Below are 19,719 nucleotides of genomic sequence, written 5' to 3'. Positions count from 1 at the left end.
AGCAAAATAGTATGAATAATTGGGGATTATATATTTTTGAGGTGACCTACTTGAACTTTTTTCATTTGCTTATCTTTTCTTTTAAAGATTTATTTATTTGAAAGTCAGCGTTACACAGAGAGGAGAGGCAGAGAGAGAGAGAGGTCTTCCATCTGCCACTTCACTCCCCAGTTGGCTGCAACGGCTGGAGCTGTGCTGATCAGAAGCCAGGAACCAAGAGCTTCCTTTGGGTCTCCCATGTGGGTTCAGGGGCCCAAGGACCTGGCCCATCTTCTGCTGCTTTCCCAGGCCATAGCAGAGAGCTGGATCAGAAGTAGAATAGCCGGGACTTGAACTGGTGCCTATATGGGATGCTGGCACTGTAGGTGGCGGCTTTACCCGCTATGCCACAGTAACTGTCCCTCATTTGTTTATCTCAAAAGTAGAGAAGCATTGTTAAAATTTTCATTTAGAATCCTAGCCAAGCATAATTTATCCTACCCACATATGTGATGACGTAGATACAGGTATGCTAAATAATTCCCAGAAACAAATGTTGCAAATTTTCATTAAAATTTTTCATCAACTTCCAAAACATCAGTTTTAATCTAAATGGAGATACTTTATGGTGTATATAATAATCAATGATGAATTATGTGGTTCAGAGTACCTGAATTTGTAATCAAACATCTCTTACCACTGCCAGCCACTGGTTACCACCATCCTACCCATTACTTCTAAGAATTTGATTCTTTCATATTTCATTATCTAAATAAGATCATGTAGTATTTTTCTTTCTGTGATTAACTTATTTCACTTAGCATAATGCTGTTTATGTTCATCTTCGTTGCTATAAACTTTAAAGTCTCATATTCTTGTGTATACCAGTGGTTTCTTGATTGTCACAGGATATCGGTTATAGGACCCCCACCCCATGTCTACTCAAGATACTGATAGCCACAGATACTCACATCCTTTCCATAACATAGTGTAGAACACAATGAGAAATCCTAATTTGAAAATACGGAACCCCAAATTCTGCAGAATCTGAAAGTGTTGGAGTACTAATATGATACCACAGGTGGTACATTCCATAGTCTCATAAGACAATCACAGTCAAAATGTAGATTCACTAAAAACAATCCATAAATTACATTCAGAACATGTGTATTATATGTATGTGAAAGATTAATTTCACATATTCAAGTTATCTGATTAGGTCTAAGTGAATATTTCAAAATCGAAAAAAAAATCTGAGGTCTGAAAAATTTCTTGCCCTGGTTGTTTTGGACTATGGGTGCTTAACTTACACACTCCTATATGCTTAAATCATTTCTACAATAGCTAATGCAATATAAATGCTACATAAATAGTTGTTGCTGTATTTTTTGTAATGGTTATAAGAATCAAATCCTGTGCCTATTCAGTACAGAGGCAGTTCTTTTTTATATTCTCCATCTGTGGTTGCTTGAGTCCATAGTGTGGAATCTGCAGATACAGAGGGCCAACTTATATTTACCACATTTTTTCTTTCCTCATTCATCTACTGATACACATGTAGGTTAATTCCATATCCTGCCAATTGTAAATTTGTGCAACATGGTTACAATAATAATATTCTACTGATACTTGAAAATTGCTAAGAGTAAACTCCAATACTAATTGCACCAAAAATGCTGTATTAATTAGTTCTATTTAATTATTCTATGATTTTTATAAATAACATGAGATAATATAGATGTAATTTAAAATATATAAAATAGTTATGTATATATAAATATATATAATTTATATAACAAAAATAGCTGTATTAATACTCATTCTGCAGATTAATAAGGTGTCTGTATTTTGAGGTTTGTGGTAAAGATTAAATAATCAAGTATATATTATACTAGATGTTCAGTTAGTGTCAGCCTCCTCCTTTCCTTACATATTTTTACTGCATATCAAAACTAACAAATCCACTGTAAATATTCTCTGAAGTTTTTTTTTATGGGTATAATCGTATATAATGTATAGTTTCTCCGAAATCTTTGAAGGGTTCAGGACTAAGCACATTATAACTTGTTTAATAAAGATTTGTTGTCAGTTGGGTGTTAATTTTTATCTGTAGCAATGTCTATTGCAATTTTTTAAGTTAGTTTATTTGGGTTTTTGCTATTGAGTTGCATCTAATTTAAAAAAAAAAAACATACATTCAGGTGAAATCAAATGACCTCTTTGAGAAGAAATTTTACCTTTAAGCACTTATTATTAACATTCTGTTCCTAATTCATTTTTAAAATTTGAAAATTAATTTGTTAATATAGAATTATGTTTTCAGAAGTATCATGCCAATAATTTTTTATGGATTAATCTTTAGGAAATCCAGTGGTGCAAAGACTTTTAGCAATTGCAGTTTGAGTGACTTTACAAGTCTCATTTCAAATGAGGGTGCCAGATGTCTTCAGAATAAACCACAAATGCAAAGAAAGAGGATAGTCTGTGGCAATGGCAAAGTAGAGGGCACTGAAATCTGTGATTGTGGTACTGCAGAAGTAAGTCTTATAACTAGGAAAACTCATTAAGAAATTCATTGTTTTAGTTTGTCTCATTTTTGTTTTTTTCATTTTCATAAATGTTTTGCACAAATTTAAAATATACTACAAAATTATTGATAATGGGACAAAAAGAGAATCTAGAAAGAGCTTTTGGGTTATAAATCAAATGTGAAAGAATAAGACCGTTCCAATCTCTGCTTAACCTTCAAACATTGATATGTGTTTATTAAAGAATATTGTGCTAGCAGCACATCACATGCCCATTAGTGTATTACTTCACAGTGGGAACAGTACTCTGGTGAGGGGATCTGTTATCAGTTTGCAATCTGAATAGGAGGTGATGGATGTTATCATTCGCTTGTAGGGAAGCCATGGTATTACAATGAAGTACAAAAAGTCCAAGGTACAAGTCTTACATATCATTCAGTATTTGCAGCAATACTACCAATATGGTAGATTTCCTTGATTAAAGATAGATATAAAATATGTTGTTTTGTTACATTCTTAGAGCTGAATGACTTGCACTCACATTGTATTAATTATGATGTGAAATTATTTAGTTGAACAGGTCCTCCCTATGTTTTTAAAGAATTAAAAATGTACCTATTTGATTTTTAAGCTTTTAATTTCAGGTGTTTTAATCTAGGTGTTCCACACCTAGATTCCAGTATTGTTAACAACTTACATTTTTATGGCCTATTTTGTCATAATTAATGAACCACACCTAGCCTCTCCTGCTTTTGGAAACTCTCTCTGTGCCTCCAACCCCTCCAAGCCTCTGGTAATCAATTTTCTGCATATGGATTGAATTTTTCTTTATTTTTAGCTCGTATATATAGGGAGAACATGTGGTACTTGTCTTTCTGCATCTAGCTTAAATCACTTAACATCATGTCCTCTTGTTCCAATGATTTTCCTGCAAATGACAGGATTCCTTTTTTTTTATGGCTAATATTCCACTATATATACAATGTATTTTTTTCATAATTGTGATTTTATTGGTGTTGAGAATCAGTACACAGACATTTCAATTTGTATATATTCTTTTTTCATTCTTCTTTTTTTTTTTTTTTTTTTGGACAGGCAGCGTTAGAGAGAGACCGTTGGTTCACCCCACAAAGGCCGCTACGGCCAGTGCGCTGCACGGATCCGAAGCCAGGAGCCAGGCACTTCCTCCTGGTTTCCCATGCAGGTGCAGGGCCCAAGCACTGGGGCCATCCTCCACCGCCTTCCCTGGGCGGAAGAGGAGCAACCAAGACAGGATCCGGAGCCCCAACCGGGACTAGATCCCGGGGTGCTGGAGCCGCAGGTGGAGGATTAGCCAAGTGAGCTGCGGCGCTGGCCCCAAATTGTATATAATTCTTAACATATGTACTGAAAATCTTAAAAAAAACATGAATTGTCATTTTTTTTTAAAGTTACTCCAGTAACTTTCCATGGAGGCTTTCAAGTATGAGTATCTTCAAGTGTCGCTGTTACATAAATCCCACCAATTCACAATTTAATATATACAACATGCTCAAATTTTGAGGCTTTCACAGCACATTAACAAAATTATTAGGAAAACTGCACTACCACACTTGAAGACGTTACAGAGCACACATAGTTCTGACAGAGCAACAAGGAGTGCTTTTCTGTAGGAAACAATTCTACTAAACAACACAGGAGAAGTAACTGAAAATATTGAAGACATGTTAAATGCATAGATATTGCTCCAAATTGCGATTTAGTGTGTGTTGTACTGTGGAAAATAAAAACTGTCCCCACCTATGGAATTTTAAACTGGCACCCAAAAGAGTCGAAGCCTCCCATGATTTAATATTCTATTTTCTGGTTGTACCAAAGAATGAACAACCAACAAATGATTTCACCTCTTAAAAAAATATCAGTCACACTTTAAAAATGGGATGAAGCTTAAAAATGTTCCTGGAGCTACTAAAAAACCTCGCATTTTTAACTACTTTATAAACATATTCATCTGGATTATACAAGAAGGGAGACAGGGACCACTGATATGACACAGTATATGATATTTAGACTGGTTTATTTCTCTTCTGCTTCATCAGAGATTGAACTCTTCAATTTTAGTTTCTCCTCTTTCTGCACGCAACTCTTCTTTAGTTTGTTGATTGGCCACCTTGGCTGTTTTCCCTTTGCTTCTCTCTTATCCTGTGCTTGCATTTTTTTCTCTGGTGACTTATCTTTCCCAAATGCCTTCTTGGGCTACATTTCCACTTTTGCATAAGCAAACCTAGCTGACAGCCTTAAGGATCTCCTCTTGGGCTCTTCCTTAACTCCCAATCCCACCTCTGCTTGGCAGAACTGAGCTTCCTTCAGTGAAGCATCCACCGTCTGGGTTTTCCAGCGCTTTCTCTTATATATCAGGCCTACTTGGGTAGACCTGTTTTATGGTCTCTACACAAAAGTGAGCTGGCTTTTCAGAGCCTTCTGATGGCAGAAGTCTAGCTGGATTGAAGACTTGTCATACTTTGAGAATTACCTTGGGGGTGAATCTAAAAGGAGAGTCTGGTATTTAGTAAGGTTTCCTCCTCTCTCTCTCTCTCTCTCTCTCTGTGTGTGTGTGTGTGTAGATATGGTGAGCACATTTCATGTATTTCACATATATAGATTTAGGATCACAGTGATACTTCTCACCATACTCTCCCACCCACCCATGCTCCCATCATCCCCTCTCCCTCCTTTCTTATTTTAATTTTTACAATGACATACTTTTAGTTTATATTAAAATCATAAGCTTAACCCCTCCCTCCCACTGAGTAATGAATTCAACAAACAGTAACAAGAAAAAAAAATCACTGTTAGCCATTGTGTCTTTTAATCTCTAGAGCCCTTTTATATGAAGCTTGAATATCAAGAATTTGGTCTAATGTCCGGCTGGTGGTTTCCTCCACCAACATTATAATAGGAGTAAGTCCCTCAAGCATCTAAACCATTGCCCAGCCACTGAATCCAGGTATTTAGAAAAGTAGGCCACCAGTCATGAAAGCGGCCCCAGATTCTGGGTGAGTGAATCCAGGACACCCATTGCTTTCTTTCCACAAACAGTGTGTAAGGCTTGTCTAGAAAAGGGATCCCCAGTGAAAGGGTATATCCTCATTCTTTTGTCATATCCTTAATCTTTTTTTAAAGATTATTATTTATTTGAAAGTCAGAGTTACACAGAGAGCGGAGCGGAGCGGGGGGGGTGGGGTGTGTCTTCCATCTGATGGCTCACTCCCTAATCGGCCACAACGGCCCGAGCTGTGCCAATCTGAAGCCAGGAGCCAGGAGCTTCTTCTGGGTCTCCCACGCGGGTGTAGGTGCCCAAGGACCTGTGGCATCTTCTGCTGCTTTCCCAGGCCATAGCAGAGAGCTGGATCGGAAGCAGAGCAGCCGGGTCTCAAACTCGTGCCCATATGGGATGCTGGCGCTTCAGGCCAGGGCATTAACCCACTGCACCACAGTGCTGGCCCCTATCCTTAATCTTTGGAAAGGTCTTTTGTTTGTTCTGTCCATCTCAGTGGGTCATTGTGAGGAATCATTTAAGGCCTCATGAAGGGTTTGGCTATCAATCTAAATTTTGGAATACAGATTCTGAATAAGTTTTCCATTCCCAGGAATGTTCTTTGCTGTTTCTTTGTCTGTGGTGGCCCTATATCTAATATATAGCTTCCTTCCATTTAAGCAAGAAGGCACACTTCCATGCATTGTGGAACCACCTAAATTCCTGGGCCCTGCCATTTCCTAGGTAATGTCATGAGGGAACCAAGAGATTGCTGCTGTTAGAACTGTGGGAAATCCCTTTTTCAGTGCTTGTCTTTTTTACACTGAGGGCAGGGGCCAAGTGGGATTTTCAGGTGGGGACATTTCCTGTGCCAGCGCCCCAGCCTCCCACACCTAGAACATTCCTTGTGGGCTTTTCAGCCATAGGAGGGCATCTCTTGTTTTGGCCTTGAGGTTACTAGGCACTGGCTGCAGTGACTATTATTCCATTAGCTGGCTGTCTGGACTATTGGTCCTTGTGTTGGAAAATCTTTTTCTCTTCACCTTTTTCTCTACTATAAAATACTTGTAATGAAAAGTTTAGTAGCAAAACATAGGGTTATGGGTTTCCATGACCAATTTCTGGAGTTTCATCCAAATATCTATGGTTGGCTGACTGTTGAAAGAAGTACCAATTACGATTTGCCCTTCTTGATTGCTGGAGTCTATGTTACTTAATTTTCTTAAGGCCTCTACTCCCTGTTCCTGGAATAAGGCAGGATTTTCTTCCTTATACTGTATTGCTTACCCAACTTTGTCATAATTTACAGGCTTCCCTGAACAGTTTTTTCATCCAAGCCAGTAGGCAGGTAACCATATGGTCTTGGAGCTTTAAATCAGCAACACATCCTTGATAATTCCAATTAGTTTGTCTTAGTGGGACTGCTGTAGCTTCAACAGCATATTTCCTGGATCATTCAGCCACCAAGGAGTGAGCATAAGCTTGAGCCTCAGCCCAGATTTACTGTTTCTCCCTTTGGGGAGAAGTGGATAAGAGTTTGTGTGGTTCAATCCAGATGAGGTTAAAGGTCAGAATTAACACATGAACCTTTGCAGATATTCTGAAAACTGCCCTGACTTTTGTTTATATTAACCTAAGTCGGTCATGGAGAAAGGGACGTGTACTCTAATTTTCTCAGCATCTTCATTTACCACCTTTCAGGATACCAAATTCACCTGGAACCATTTCTTTGCAAGCTCCCTTTGTCCTGCAAAGCCACACTGTCAGGGAGAGCAGGGTAACAGTGTTCTTCCCACAAGGAGCACAAGTTTCAGCAAATATGTCTGAGTTTATTCACAGCCACCTACATTTTTTAAAGGGCAGGGAGAAGGGGCGTAACTTACTCTGGGGAACACTAACTATAGGAAAAAACCTATACTGGCGACAATATGCCTCTCCAATCAGCTTGAAGGTTGCATAGCCAGGGTAGCTTTCCAGGTGGTCCTGCTGGACCTGGGCCACACCCAAGAGTAGTTTACTTGATTGGCAGAAGGCGGGGGTAGGGAGTAATGTAACTGGGGCTCCCGCCGCCCGCCACTTGTCAGGCTGACTGCATGGATTAGACGGGCAGTCTCACTGGATCGCCCACACCCGATGGGAGAATCCGTACTTTTAAATATATTGATTTCTGACACATTTCAGTACAATATGTTTAGTTTTCAAAATGGCAAGTGCTTTTTGTTGTTCAAATTTTTATACCATTTCTTTACTTAAAAAAAAAAGATTTATTTATTTGAAAGGTAGAGTTGCAGAGAGATAGAGAGGGAGAGACAGATCTTCCATTCGTTGATTTACTCCCTAAATGGCCATGACAGCCAGGGCTGGGCCAGGCTAAAGTCAAGAGCACAGGATTTCTTCCAGTTCTCCCATGTGGATGATAGGGACTGATGCACTTAGCCCATCTTCTGCTGGGTTCCCAGGCACATTAGCAGGTAACAAGATCAGAAATGTTGTAGCTGCGACTCAAACTGGCACTTGTATGGGATTATGCATTGCAAACAGTAGTCTAACCTACTAAGCCAAAATGCCACCCCTCTATTATCCTTTCTAATTATCTTTTTAAAAAATTTTCCCTTACTGAGAGAAGAGAGTTTAAGTCTTCCATAATTATAAATTGCTTATTAATCTTTTCAGATAGTTTTTATATTAGGTTTTTGAAGCACTACTACCTGACTTAAATATTGCTAGGAGTTTTTATGGCTTTTGATGAGTTGACTAATCATGAAATACTTTCTTTAACCTTGGTAAATATTCTTTATCTGACATTAATATGGTTACTCCAGCTTCCTCATGACTAGTGTTTGGGTGCTGTGTCTTTTGATTCCCTTTTACTTTTAGTTGATATTAGCTGATTAATACAGATTTCTTGTAGCTATCACATAGTTGGATCTTTTTATCCACAGTGATAATATCTGTCTTTTAGCTTATGTGTTTAATATATTTTATTTTTAATAATTAATATGGTTGGTTTCATATGCATTTTTTTGTCTACCTGTTCTTTTTCTATCTTTGTATCTAGCTTTGTATTCTGTTATCTGACTAGATGTCTATATTTTTTAATGTGTCCACGTTTCATCATGTTAACTAAAACACCTGGAAGAGCTTGTTAGTAAGGAAAAGGCTTCTTTCAGCTCACATTATGAAGGTTTCAGTTCAGGTTCATGTACCCCATAATCCAGCATCTGAGAAGGCTGAGCATGGCAAATGTGGAGGAGTGATCGCATGATGATCCAGGAAATGCAGAGAGAACCCGGACCGAACTCAAACTCAAAATAATCAGTCATTCTCAAGAAACACCCACTGAGGGAATGTCTCCAATAATCTAACGACCTTCAAGTAGTCCCATTTCTTAGCTAACACAGTTAAAACAAATCTCCATCCTTAGGCCATCAACCATTAATTTTAAGACATAAGAAGTTTAACACCTGCTTGAGTTTTGAGGAGACAAGTCATGCTGTAATAATAAAATTTTATTTATTTGAAAGGCAGAGATACAACGAGTAGAGAGGGAAAGAGAGAGAGGGAGACAGAGAGAGATTTTCCATGTACTGGTTTGCTCCCTAAATGGCCACAACAGATGGGGCTGGACCAGGCAGCAACCAGGAGCCAGGAGCTTCTTCCAGGTCTCCCACGTGAATGCAGGGGCCCAAGAAATTGGACCATCTTCTGCTGCTTTCTCAGGTGCATTTCAGAGAGCTGGATCTGAAGTAGAGCTGCTTGGACCCAAACTGATGCCCATATGGAATGCCAGCACTATAGGTGGAGACTGAACCTTCTATGCAACAGTACTTGCCCGCATAACATTTTGGTTTTAATCGTTCACGTAGAGTTTATACTATCTACCTTTAACTTACCTTGGTCTACTAGCATATTGTGTGATTCAACTTCACTTATATGGTATGAATTTTAAAGCAATATACTTACATTTCTACCTCCCCACTTATTTTATTTCTATGTACATGGGTATTATTTTTCTTTAAGCAACTTTATTTTGAGGGAATTTATAAGGAAGAAATTTTTGCCCTCAATTTCTTATTTCAAGAAGGCTTAATTCTTTTATGTAGTGAGTGTTTACACATTAAATCCCTTTTGTTCAGCTGCAGAAGTTCATCTACCAATTTTTCAGTGCAGATCAATAGGCAATGAGCTTAGTGTTTATCTGAAAATATTTTCACATTATGTTTACATGTGTAAAGATATTTGTAAAGATATAAAGATAAATGTAAGCATTATATTTAGTATTTTTTTTTTGACTGGCAGAGTGGATAGTGAGAGAGAGAGAGACAGAGAGAAAGGTCTTCCTTTGCCGTTGGTTCACCCTCCAATGCCCGCTGCAGCCGGCGCATCTCGCTGATCCGAAGCCAGGAGCCAGGTGCTTCTCCGGGTCTCCCACGCGGGTGCAGGGCCCAAGGCCTTGGGCCATCCTTCACTGCCTTCCCGGGCCATAGCAGAGAGCTGGCCTGGAAGAGGGGCAACTGGGATAGAATCCGACGCCCCAACCGGTACTAGAACCCGGTGTGCCGGCGCCGCAAGGCGGAGGATTAGCCTGTTAAGCCACAGCGCCGGCCCCATTATGTTTACATTTGAAAGATATTTATTGGTTATAGAACTCTGTGTAAACAGAGATTTTTCTTTTGGCTTTTCAAAGAGGATATTATAATGTCCATGGTCTTTAATTTTTTATTAGAAGTCATTGGGAAGTATTACCATTATGTTGTTGTGCATAAAGTGGTTTGATTTTCTGGTTATTTTCTTACTTTTTAAAAAGATTTTATTTATTTGAGAGCCAGAGTTACAGACAGTGAGAAGGAGAGACAAGAGAGAAAGGTCATCCGTCCATTGGTTCACTTCCCCAATTGGCCACAGTATGGCTAGAGCTGCGCTGATCCAAAGCCAGGAGCCAGGTGCTTCTTCCTGGTCTCCCATGTGGGTACAGAGGCCCAAGGACTTGAGCCATTTTCTGCTGCTTTCCCTGGCCATGGCAGAGAGCTTGATTGGAAGAGGATCAGCCGGGACTAGAACCAGCGCCCATATGGGATGCCAGCGCTGAAGGTGGAGTATTAATCTACTGTACCCACGGCACTGGCCCCAATTTTCTGGCTATTTTCAAGATTTTTTTTTCCTCTTTGGATTTCAGTTGCTGATTCTGAACTACATATATGTGATGCTTTCGTATTTTTCCTGCTTGAAATTAGATGACTCTGTGGTTCTCTAGGTTCTTGGTTTATTTCTGAATTTCAACAAAATAACAATAATTTCTTCACATACTTTTTGGCTTCCAGTCTCCTCCCCAGTCCGTACCACATTTTGAAACTCCATTTGGTACGCACATTAGACTAAAGCCTCTTTTTTTGGCCTATTATCTGCCTTTACCTCTACTTAAGTAGTTTTTAATCACTTTTCCTTGAGGTTCACCTAAGTTTTTCTGCAATGTCTAGGACATCTTAAAACCCATCCTGTGATGACCACTATGTAGAATTCTAGACTTCTTTCTTTTAGTGGCTTACTGTTCAACAAAAATGCATTCAACTAATTCAGCAACTTTGGAGTCATCTTTGTCTGTTCAAGTAATGAAATCATCACACTCTGCTTGGGAAAATATCTGTAAGTGGAAAGCTGGTGACTTAGGGATTACTACATTTGCTTCTCTTCTCCATAGAGAATTGCCTGATATTCAATTTCTGAGAAAAATTACTTCCTGTGTTTTTCCATTTGGATAAGAAGGTAATTGGGGGTATCAGTTACTTCTGACCTGAAGTAAAAGCCTATGTTAGTATTTTCAATGTTAGAAGATGTTAAAATATAAATGTTAGCAATACTCATGTCTTCTCCCAAATTCGAAACTTGAAGCCAGAAAATACAGCTCCTACTAAAATTGATAATATTGTAGTAGTGTATTTTTACTTGTATGTTCTACTCATTTATAGCAATGTGGACCTGACAGTTGTTGTGATCCTGCAACTTGTCAGCTGCGACAAGGATTCAATTGTCTCTCAGGAGACTGCTGCTTACAATGCCGTGTAAGAATTATGTTTATTAACATTTTCTAATGACATAATAAATAGTGTAGTTTACTCTAGAATACTTGGACTTAAGCTATAGTTCAATTACCCTTTTAATAAAAGAGTAAAAATAATAAATTTAGACCATGTTTCTGAATTTGTGAATTTTTGTTTACTGTTTAGGCTTCTTTCTAATGCTAATATTTTCACTACCTTGATTTTTTGATGTCCTGATTTTCACATGTTATAAAACTCTTTAATACTGAGGATGTTCACTGAAAAGGACAATTATCCATTCACTATAAACTATATTTTATTTATAAAGATGTACTGGTTGTGATATATATCTGCAAATTTGTTGTTGAATGATACAGAAATTTTCCAAAAATGTATAAAGAGTAAAACTCACTAAAAACAATGTTTGTTTTCCAAATTGTAGCTGTAACAAGATTTTAAGTTACGAAGTTATTATAGAAGAACATTTGCCCGAAGGATCACAATTTAGTTTGAACAGTGAACAATTTTTCTGTTCCCTGTTTTCCATTAAACCCTTCCATCATATTTGTAACAAGTTCCTCATATGAGAATATGTATGTTAAACTGTCTACCATGGGTTCTGTATTTTTGATTGATTTTTTTTCTCATTACATGATTGCATTCTTTTTTTAATTTTGAAAGAATCACAGATATGGGTAGACACACACACGCACACACACACAGAGAGAGATTTTCCATCTACTGGTTTATTTCCTAGATGGCCTAAATGGCAAGGGCTGACCCAGGCTGAAGCCAGAAGACAGGAGCTTCATCTGGGTCTTCCACAAGGTTGGTAGGGGTTCAAGCACTTGTTTCTTCCTCCTCTGTTTTTCCCAAGCCATTAGTAGGGATATGGATCAGAAGTGAAGCAGCTGAGACACAAACCAGTACCCAAAACCAGTACCCGATGGGACGGTGTGTCCCAGATTGCAGTGTTACTTGCTATAACACAACACCAGCCCACGTGATTACATTCTTACCTGTACAATATTTTCTGTATCATCTAGATATAATAAAAAAAGTATGAGATGTCCATTTAAAAATATTTATATAGATTTTCAGAATGCTGCATATGGAATTTACTAGAAGATTTCCAGGAGAAAAGATTATGATTAGGTTTCTTATTCAAATACTTCTATTGTTTAACAGCTTCTTTAATCACCCTTCTGTTTCCCTCTGTTCAGTCTGTTCTTTGTATCCCCCATTTGTCATATAAATTGTAAGTATTTCTTAATACAAACTGTGGATTTAATAGGAATATTTTATTTGGGAATATTTTATTTGGGAATAGATTGCTATAATATTTCACCAAATTAATAATTATCCAAAGTTAAAAATGATCTTTCCTCCCTTGTACTGAAAACACAAGTGAAACTTAGATCAGTTTGTGTTATACTTTTTCAAATGTCTTATCTCCTAATTTTGTTTGATAGTATTCAGTTTATTTTTAAAGTATTAAGAAAATGCTATTAAAACATTCTGATACTACTGAGCAAATAAGTCAAAATGTAAATATAAATATAAATCACTGACATAACTTGAAATAAATATTGAGAAACACAACAATCTTATATGTAATGCTCTATTTTATGTTTTAATTTCCATTAGTTTAGGGGAGTCGATCATTTATGCAGGCCCCGTTTGCATCCTGAATGTGATGTGCCTGAATATTGTAATGGAAGCTCAGCAGACTGTCCAGTTGACATAACTCTACATGATGGAGTTCCATGCAAAAATAATGAGACTGTTTGTTATGGGGGGAATTGCCCTGATCTTGATATATTTTGTGAGTCAGTATTTGGAAAAGGTAATATTTTTTGTTACATCTAAATAGCTGTCCCTCATTAACAAATAAAAAATAGTATATTTTTAGATGTGTGACTTGATTTTTTAATATACATATACATTGTGAAAATATTTACCACAATTAAGCCAGTTAAAATATTCATCACTTCACATGGTTACCATTTTCCTTTTTTTTTTTTTAAGATTTTATTTATTTTATTTGATAGTTAGAGTTACAGACAGAGAGAGGTAGAGACAGAGAGAAAGGTCTTCCTTCCATTGGTTCACTCACCAAATGGCTGCAACAGCTGGGGCTGCACCAATCTGAAGCCAGGAGCCAGGCACCTCCTCCTGGTCTCCCATGTGGGTGCAGGGGCCCGAGGACTTGGGCCATCCTCTACTGCTTTCCCAAGCCATAGCAGAGAGCTGGACTGGAAGTGGAGCAGCCAGGACTTGAACCGGTGCCCATATGGGATGCTGGTGCTGCAGGCAGATTAACCTATTGTGCCACAGCGCCAGCCTCACCATTTTCTTTTAAATTTTTCTTAAGACCTACACTCTTAGCAAATTTCAGGTACATAATATAGTTCAAATCATTTGCTATAGTCACATCTATATACATTAAATATCTTGAACTTACTTATTAATTTTGCTTAATTGAAACTTTGAACCCCTTAACCAACATCTCCCACTTGCACTTTTGTCTCTGGCAACCATCATTCTATTCTCTGCTTCTGTGATTTTGATAATTTTAGATTCTACATAAAAGTATTTTCCTTCCTTAACCATCTGGCATATTTCACTTAGCATGTTGTCCTCCAATCTTTCTTCTCACAAATAACATTTCCTTCTTTACCAAGGCAGAAGAGAATTTCAAGGGTGTGTGGGGGTGTATGTGTCTAAGTGTGTCTGTCTACAACTGTGTATAATGTTTTTCTCCTTTCACTGATGACAGAAATTCAGATTGTTTCCAAATTTGGATATTGTGAATAATGAAAACATGAACATGGTAGATCTTTGAGATACTGATTTCATTTCCTCTGAATGTATACATGCTAGGGAGAGAACTGAATCATAACATAGTTCTAATTTTAATTTATTTTAGGAACCTTTACTGTTTTCTATAGCAGATGCACCAAGTTATGTTCTCACCAGCAATATACCTGAGTTCCTCTTTTCTGCATCCTTGCTCAAACTTTTTAAAAAACAATTTATTTATTTGAAAGAGAAAAGGAGACACAAAGAGAGAGATCTTCCATCTGCTGAGTCACTCTGCAAATGGCTGAAATGGCTGGGGCTGAGCCAGGCTAAAGAGGCTTCTTTCAGGTTTCCCAAGTGGGCGCAGGGGCCCAAGTACTTGGACCATCCTCTGCTGTTTTCCTAGATACCAGTGGTATATGCTGTGGCTTTAACCTGCTCTACCGCAATGCCAGTCCCGCTTGATCATACTTAATCATGCGATTTTTTAATTTAAAAGATTTTGTTTAAGTTATACAAGTTTCATGTATTTCATATATACAGAGTTAGAAACACAGTGATAATCCCCACCCTGCCATCCCTCTAACCTGTGCTCTATCCCTTCTTCCTTCTTCCTCTCCTATTCCCACTCTTAATTTTTACAAAGATCTATTTTTGGTTTACTTATGACTCATAAGGATAACCCTACACTAAGAGTTCAACAAATAGTATGAAGAAAAAAAAAAGACACTGTTCCTTAACAGAAGAGACAAAGGCTGTAAAAAATCATACAGTCAAAATATCCATTTCACCCCAACACATTAATTTTAAGTACTTAATTAGTTACTCCAGATCAGGGAAAACATAATATCCTGCCACTTTGTCAAATTATTTTATGAGTTTCAGTAATTTCTCAGGGAGTCTTTTTGATCCTCTATATATAGAATCATGTCATCTGCAAATGGGACTAGTTTGACTTCATCATTTCCCATTTATATCCCATTAATATCTTTTTTTTGACTAATGGCTCTAGCTAAAACTTCTAGTACTATATTTAAGAGCAATGGTGTAAGTGGGCATTATTGTCTGGTTCCAGATCTTAGTTAAAAATGCTTGCAACTTTTACCCATTCAGTAAATTGCTGGCCATGGGTTTGTCATAAGTTGCCTTGATTGTGTTGAGGAATGTTCCTTCTATACCTAATTTGCTTAAACTTTTCATCATGAAAGGATATTGTATTTCATCAAGTGCTTTTTCTGTATCTATTGAGATAACCATATGGTTTTTGTTCTTTAGTTTGTTAATGTCCTGTATCACATTTATTGATTTGTGAAAGTTGAACCATCCATCCCTGCATACAGGGATGAAATTTGATAATTTCAAGTGAATTCTCTTAGAGCCCACTATATTTTCTTCTGTATATTCTTCAATTGAAGCTCTCTGTTGAAATTTACAATTCAGTCATTTTATTCTTCAGTACCATATTTTCTGTTTCTGTTTTTAAAATTTGTATTCATTTTAACATAGGGGACAGAGGGAGGGGAGGAATGAGAGGATAGGGTGAGAGAGAAGGAGGCACACACACAGAGAGAGAGAGAGAGAGAGAGAGAGAGAGCTAGCTGCATCGCTGATTCTTTCTCTGAATACCCATAATAATCTTGAGGTAGGAACAGAGCTGGGAGCCAAGAACTCAATCCAGTTGTCACACATAGTGCTAGGAATCTTTCTGACCTTACTGTCTGAGACATCACCACTGTGTCCAGGGATCTGCATTAGCAGGAGTTTGGGTCAGAAGCTGGGGTCAGTTATTGAACCCAGGTACTCCACTGTGACACATTGTCTTAACCATCATCTCAACCACTAGGTTAAATACCAACCTTATATTCATTTCTCTTTTCATAGTTTCTGTTTTTTTTATTAAATTACATGTTATTTCCCTTATATCTTTTAGTTTTCTGTGTTTGTTTTCTCATGTAGTTTAACTGAGTTTCCTTAAGACAATTGTTTTGATTTGTCCTGTAGTTCATAGATCTCCATTTCTTTAGCTTTAGTGACTGGCTCTTTATTTTGTTCTGTTGGTAGTATCATTTTCTATATTTTTTATTGTTTTCCTTATCGTTTTGCCTTGAGGCTTGATTATTTGAAGAAATTATCATCTTTTCCAATATCTACAGACTGGCTTTGCAGGAGAAACTCTTCAAATTTCAGTCCCACAATAGATGGTATGCAGGTTGACAGACTTCTATCAGAGGGTGGCCTCCTGTTTGGATTCATGGGGGAAGGCTTGTTCTGGGTCATGGCTGGGTGAGTCTTGTTCTAGGAGACATTGGACCAGGTGGGTCTTTGGGTCCATTCTGTTGTGTCTTGTGTTTGAGGGTACAAGGGAGGTTTAGAACCTAGACCAATGGAGACCAACTCAGTACTAAGTTGGGGTCTTTTTGCCTAGTCCATCTATTCTGGCCTGACACTAGCATGGGCCTGGAACTTGGGTTTTCAGGGTTTAATCTGACTTTGAAGGATTCCTGGTACCTGGTGCTGGGGGAATTCCTAGGGCCTGGATTAGTGTGAACCTGGATCTGTAGGTGCTGGCCTAACACTGGGTCATGTGGATCAGTCTAATTCTCAGTAGTTTTGGAGTGTGGGTATATAAAAAATGACCTGGAATTGGAGTGAATCTGGTTCCTAGTGAAGTTGGATGCTCACTTCGCTACCATTTCCCCATGAATGAGCCTTAGTGTGGAGGGTATCTCTTTTAGCTCCATGCTATATGTTCTAAAGGCAAAGTGATTCTGTAACTGTCTTTCCTATGCTGTTCAGTGCATTTTTTTCTCACATTTGTGCTCAGCCTGAGTACTGTAATCACATACCTGGAATCTGGAACTCTTCTGAGGGAAATTTCTTACATGATCTATGTGTATTTTTAATGTCAATATTTTTCTGGGGAGACCAAGGCTGGAAGTGCCTAGTCTACCATCTTGCGGACATTTTACAAATCCTTTAAAGAAAACATTTTTGGGGTCAGCGCTGTGGCATAGTAGGTTAAGCCTACCCCAGTGTTGCCTGCATCTCATATGGGTGCTGGTTTGGGTCTCAGCTGCTCTATTTTGTATGCCATCGGTGAAATAATAAAATTGGGCCGTATAAAGGTTGCTATGACTTGAATGTTTCCACCAAAATGCATATAGGAAAACAATCCTTATTGTGAAGCAGAAGGAAGTGGGACCTTTAAGAGGTAATTGGGTCCTGAAAACTCTGCTTATATGAGTGAATTAGCCCACTCATGAATTAATGGTTTAGTGTATTAATAGAATATCTATCAAAGGAGGGGCTTTATCATAAAACCAGACTTTTTTCTGGCTTTCTTAGTCTGCCTTGCCTTGTGATGTCCTCTGCTATGTTGCGGACCCTGCCAGGAAGGCCTTCCCCAGATTCCAGTGTAAAATTTTAGAGTTCAGAACTGTAGGAGAAATGAAATTCTTTTATACAAATAAGTAATTCAGCCTGTGGTATTCAGTTATAGAAACAGTAAATGGACCATGATAAAGTTCATTACTTTCTTTCTTTTTGACAGGCAGAGTTAGACAGTGAGAGAGAGAGAGAGACAGAGAAAAAGGTCTTCCTTTTGTCATTGGTTCAACCCCCCCCCCCCCCAAGTGGCCGCTATGGCCGGCACATTGTGGCCAGCGCGCTGTGCCGATCTGAAGCCAGGAGCCAGGTGCTTCCTCCTGGTCTCCCATGCGGGTGCAGGTCCCAAGGACTTGGGCCATCCTCCACTGCACTCACGGGCCACAGCAGAGAGCTGGCCTGGAAGAGGAGCAACTGGGACAGAACTGGCACCCCAACTGGGACTAGAACCCGGGGTGCCGGCGCTGCAGGCAGAGGATTAGTCTAGTGAGCCGTGGTGCCGGCCCAAAGTTCATTACTTTCAACAGAAGCTCTCTTAACTTTTTGTGACCCAAAATATTCTTTTGCATTATCTCTTCAAATTGACTGATGTTTTCAATTTCTGACTTCCTCTGGATAGTCTTTTGGCATTTAACTTATATAATGGAATATCATCTTATGAAATGTTACATAGTAAAAGTGAAAGAATTTTGAAGATATGATAAAATTCTATAACCAATAAACTCTGGGTTATTCAAAAGGAAAATCATCCTGAGTTTGTCAGTACTAATTATGTGAGCCCATTTTTAATCATTTTATTTAAAAATACATATTCATGGGGTACATTATGATAATACAAACACATGCACTTGATGTGTGTAGGTGAAATCATCTCCATCTTTTTAATTGTATGAGCTGTTCAGATATTAGAAATGTCAGAATGGTTCTGCTGCTGGTTTGAAAGCCATATTTGGAGTGTGTCCAGTGTCCAGAACCTGGGGGTCTTAAACCAACACCTGGATTTCAGCCCTGTGAGACTCTGAGCAGAGAAGCCCCCTCACTGGCATTCTATCCTACAGTAACTGTGACATAAAAAATGGGTATGGGATTGAGCTGCCAAATATTTTTTAATACAGGAATAAGCATTGTCAGCATATTAATGAAGGGCAAATGCATTAATATTTGTACACTCAGTTTACAGTACCTAAATATAGAATGAAGTAATAGCTTATTGAAGAAATCTCGTTGATTTTGTTATACACCTGTCTTTTTATGATTTCTCACTCAGGAAAGCCAAGTATGGTTTTCCATATTTTTTATTCTTCTCTGTGGCCTTTTACATAGCTCTCTTAGTGGATATTTATGTAACTCTCTTCTTCCCTACAATTTTCTTCCTGATGTAAATGACTGCGAGTGAAGAAAAAGAGCAACGGCTATCTATATTTCTTTTCAGTTTATTTCTTTCTCTTTCCTTACAACCTTACTAGGAAAACTTTTGAGTTATTTAATAATGGAGAAAAAAAGACAAAAGAAACATATACCAAATCAAAATTAGATCAAAGAAATGAGGTGCTAGTGTTAAGCAGGATATTGAGATGACTGTAGTTCACAATAACTTCTTAAATCTTCTATGAGCAAATAGAAAAACAGAATTCCAAGATTCCAGTCATAAAATAAAGTCAAAGAAGGGGAAATGGTGATTATCCTGACTACATCATATATCTTATATACATTTATAGAAATAAATACATGTACAGCCCATAAATGGGCTAACCACTAGTATGGTTAATAATATTTGTGAAGCACGCTGTATGAGTAATATATGTTTAAATGCAAGTATCTTTTAACTTGACAGGTTCAAAAAATGCTCCATTTGTCTGCTATGAAGAAATAAATGCTCATTCAGATAGGTATGGGAACTGTGGTAAATGGAGGACCTCATATAGAGGCTGTACATGGAGGTATGTGCTATACAAATATTAATAGCACTTTT

At 38.0% G+C, this 19,719-nt stretch overlaps 1 protein-coding gene across 1 annotated transcript in view; it reads left to right on the top strand.

The window, feature by feature from the left end:
- LOC133775468 (disintegrin and metalloproteinase domain-containing protein 32-like) overlaps positions 1-19,719 on the top strand; it is a 137,551-nt gene that overhangs the window by 66,043 nt on the left and 51,789 nt on the right. Inside the window, exons 12-15 of the mRNA XM_062213801.1 lie at positions 2,342-2,516; positions 11,490-11,593; positions 13,214-13,407; positions 19,582-19,687. Of these exons, the coding sequence (XP_062069785.1) occupies positions 2,342-2,516; positions 11,490-11,593; positions 13,214-13,407; positions 19,582-19,687 (579 nt within the window). The remainder of the gene's footprint in view (positions 1-2,341; positions 2,517-11,489; positions 11,594-13,213; positions 13,408-19,581; positions 19,688-19,719) is intronic.

This window comes from Lepus europaeus, chromosome 16 (genome assembly GCF_033115175.1).
Source record: "Lepus europaeus isolate LE1 chromosome 16, mLepTim1.pri, whole genome shotgun sequence".
Lineage (NCBI taxonomy): Eukaryota > Metazoa > Chordata > Mammalia > Lagomorpha > Leporidae > Lepus > Lepus europaeus.
The sequence above is the reverse complement of the archived record's forward strand: the minus strand, read 5'-3'. Positions and strand labels throughout refer to the sequence as shown.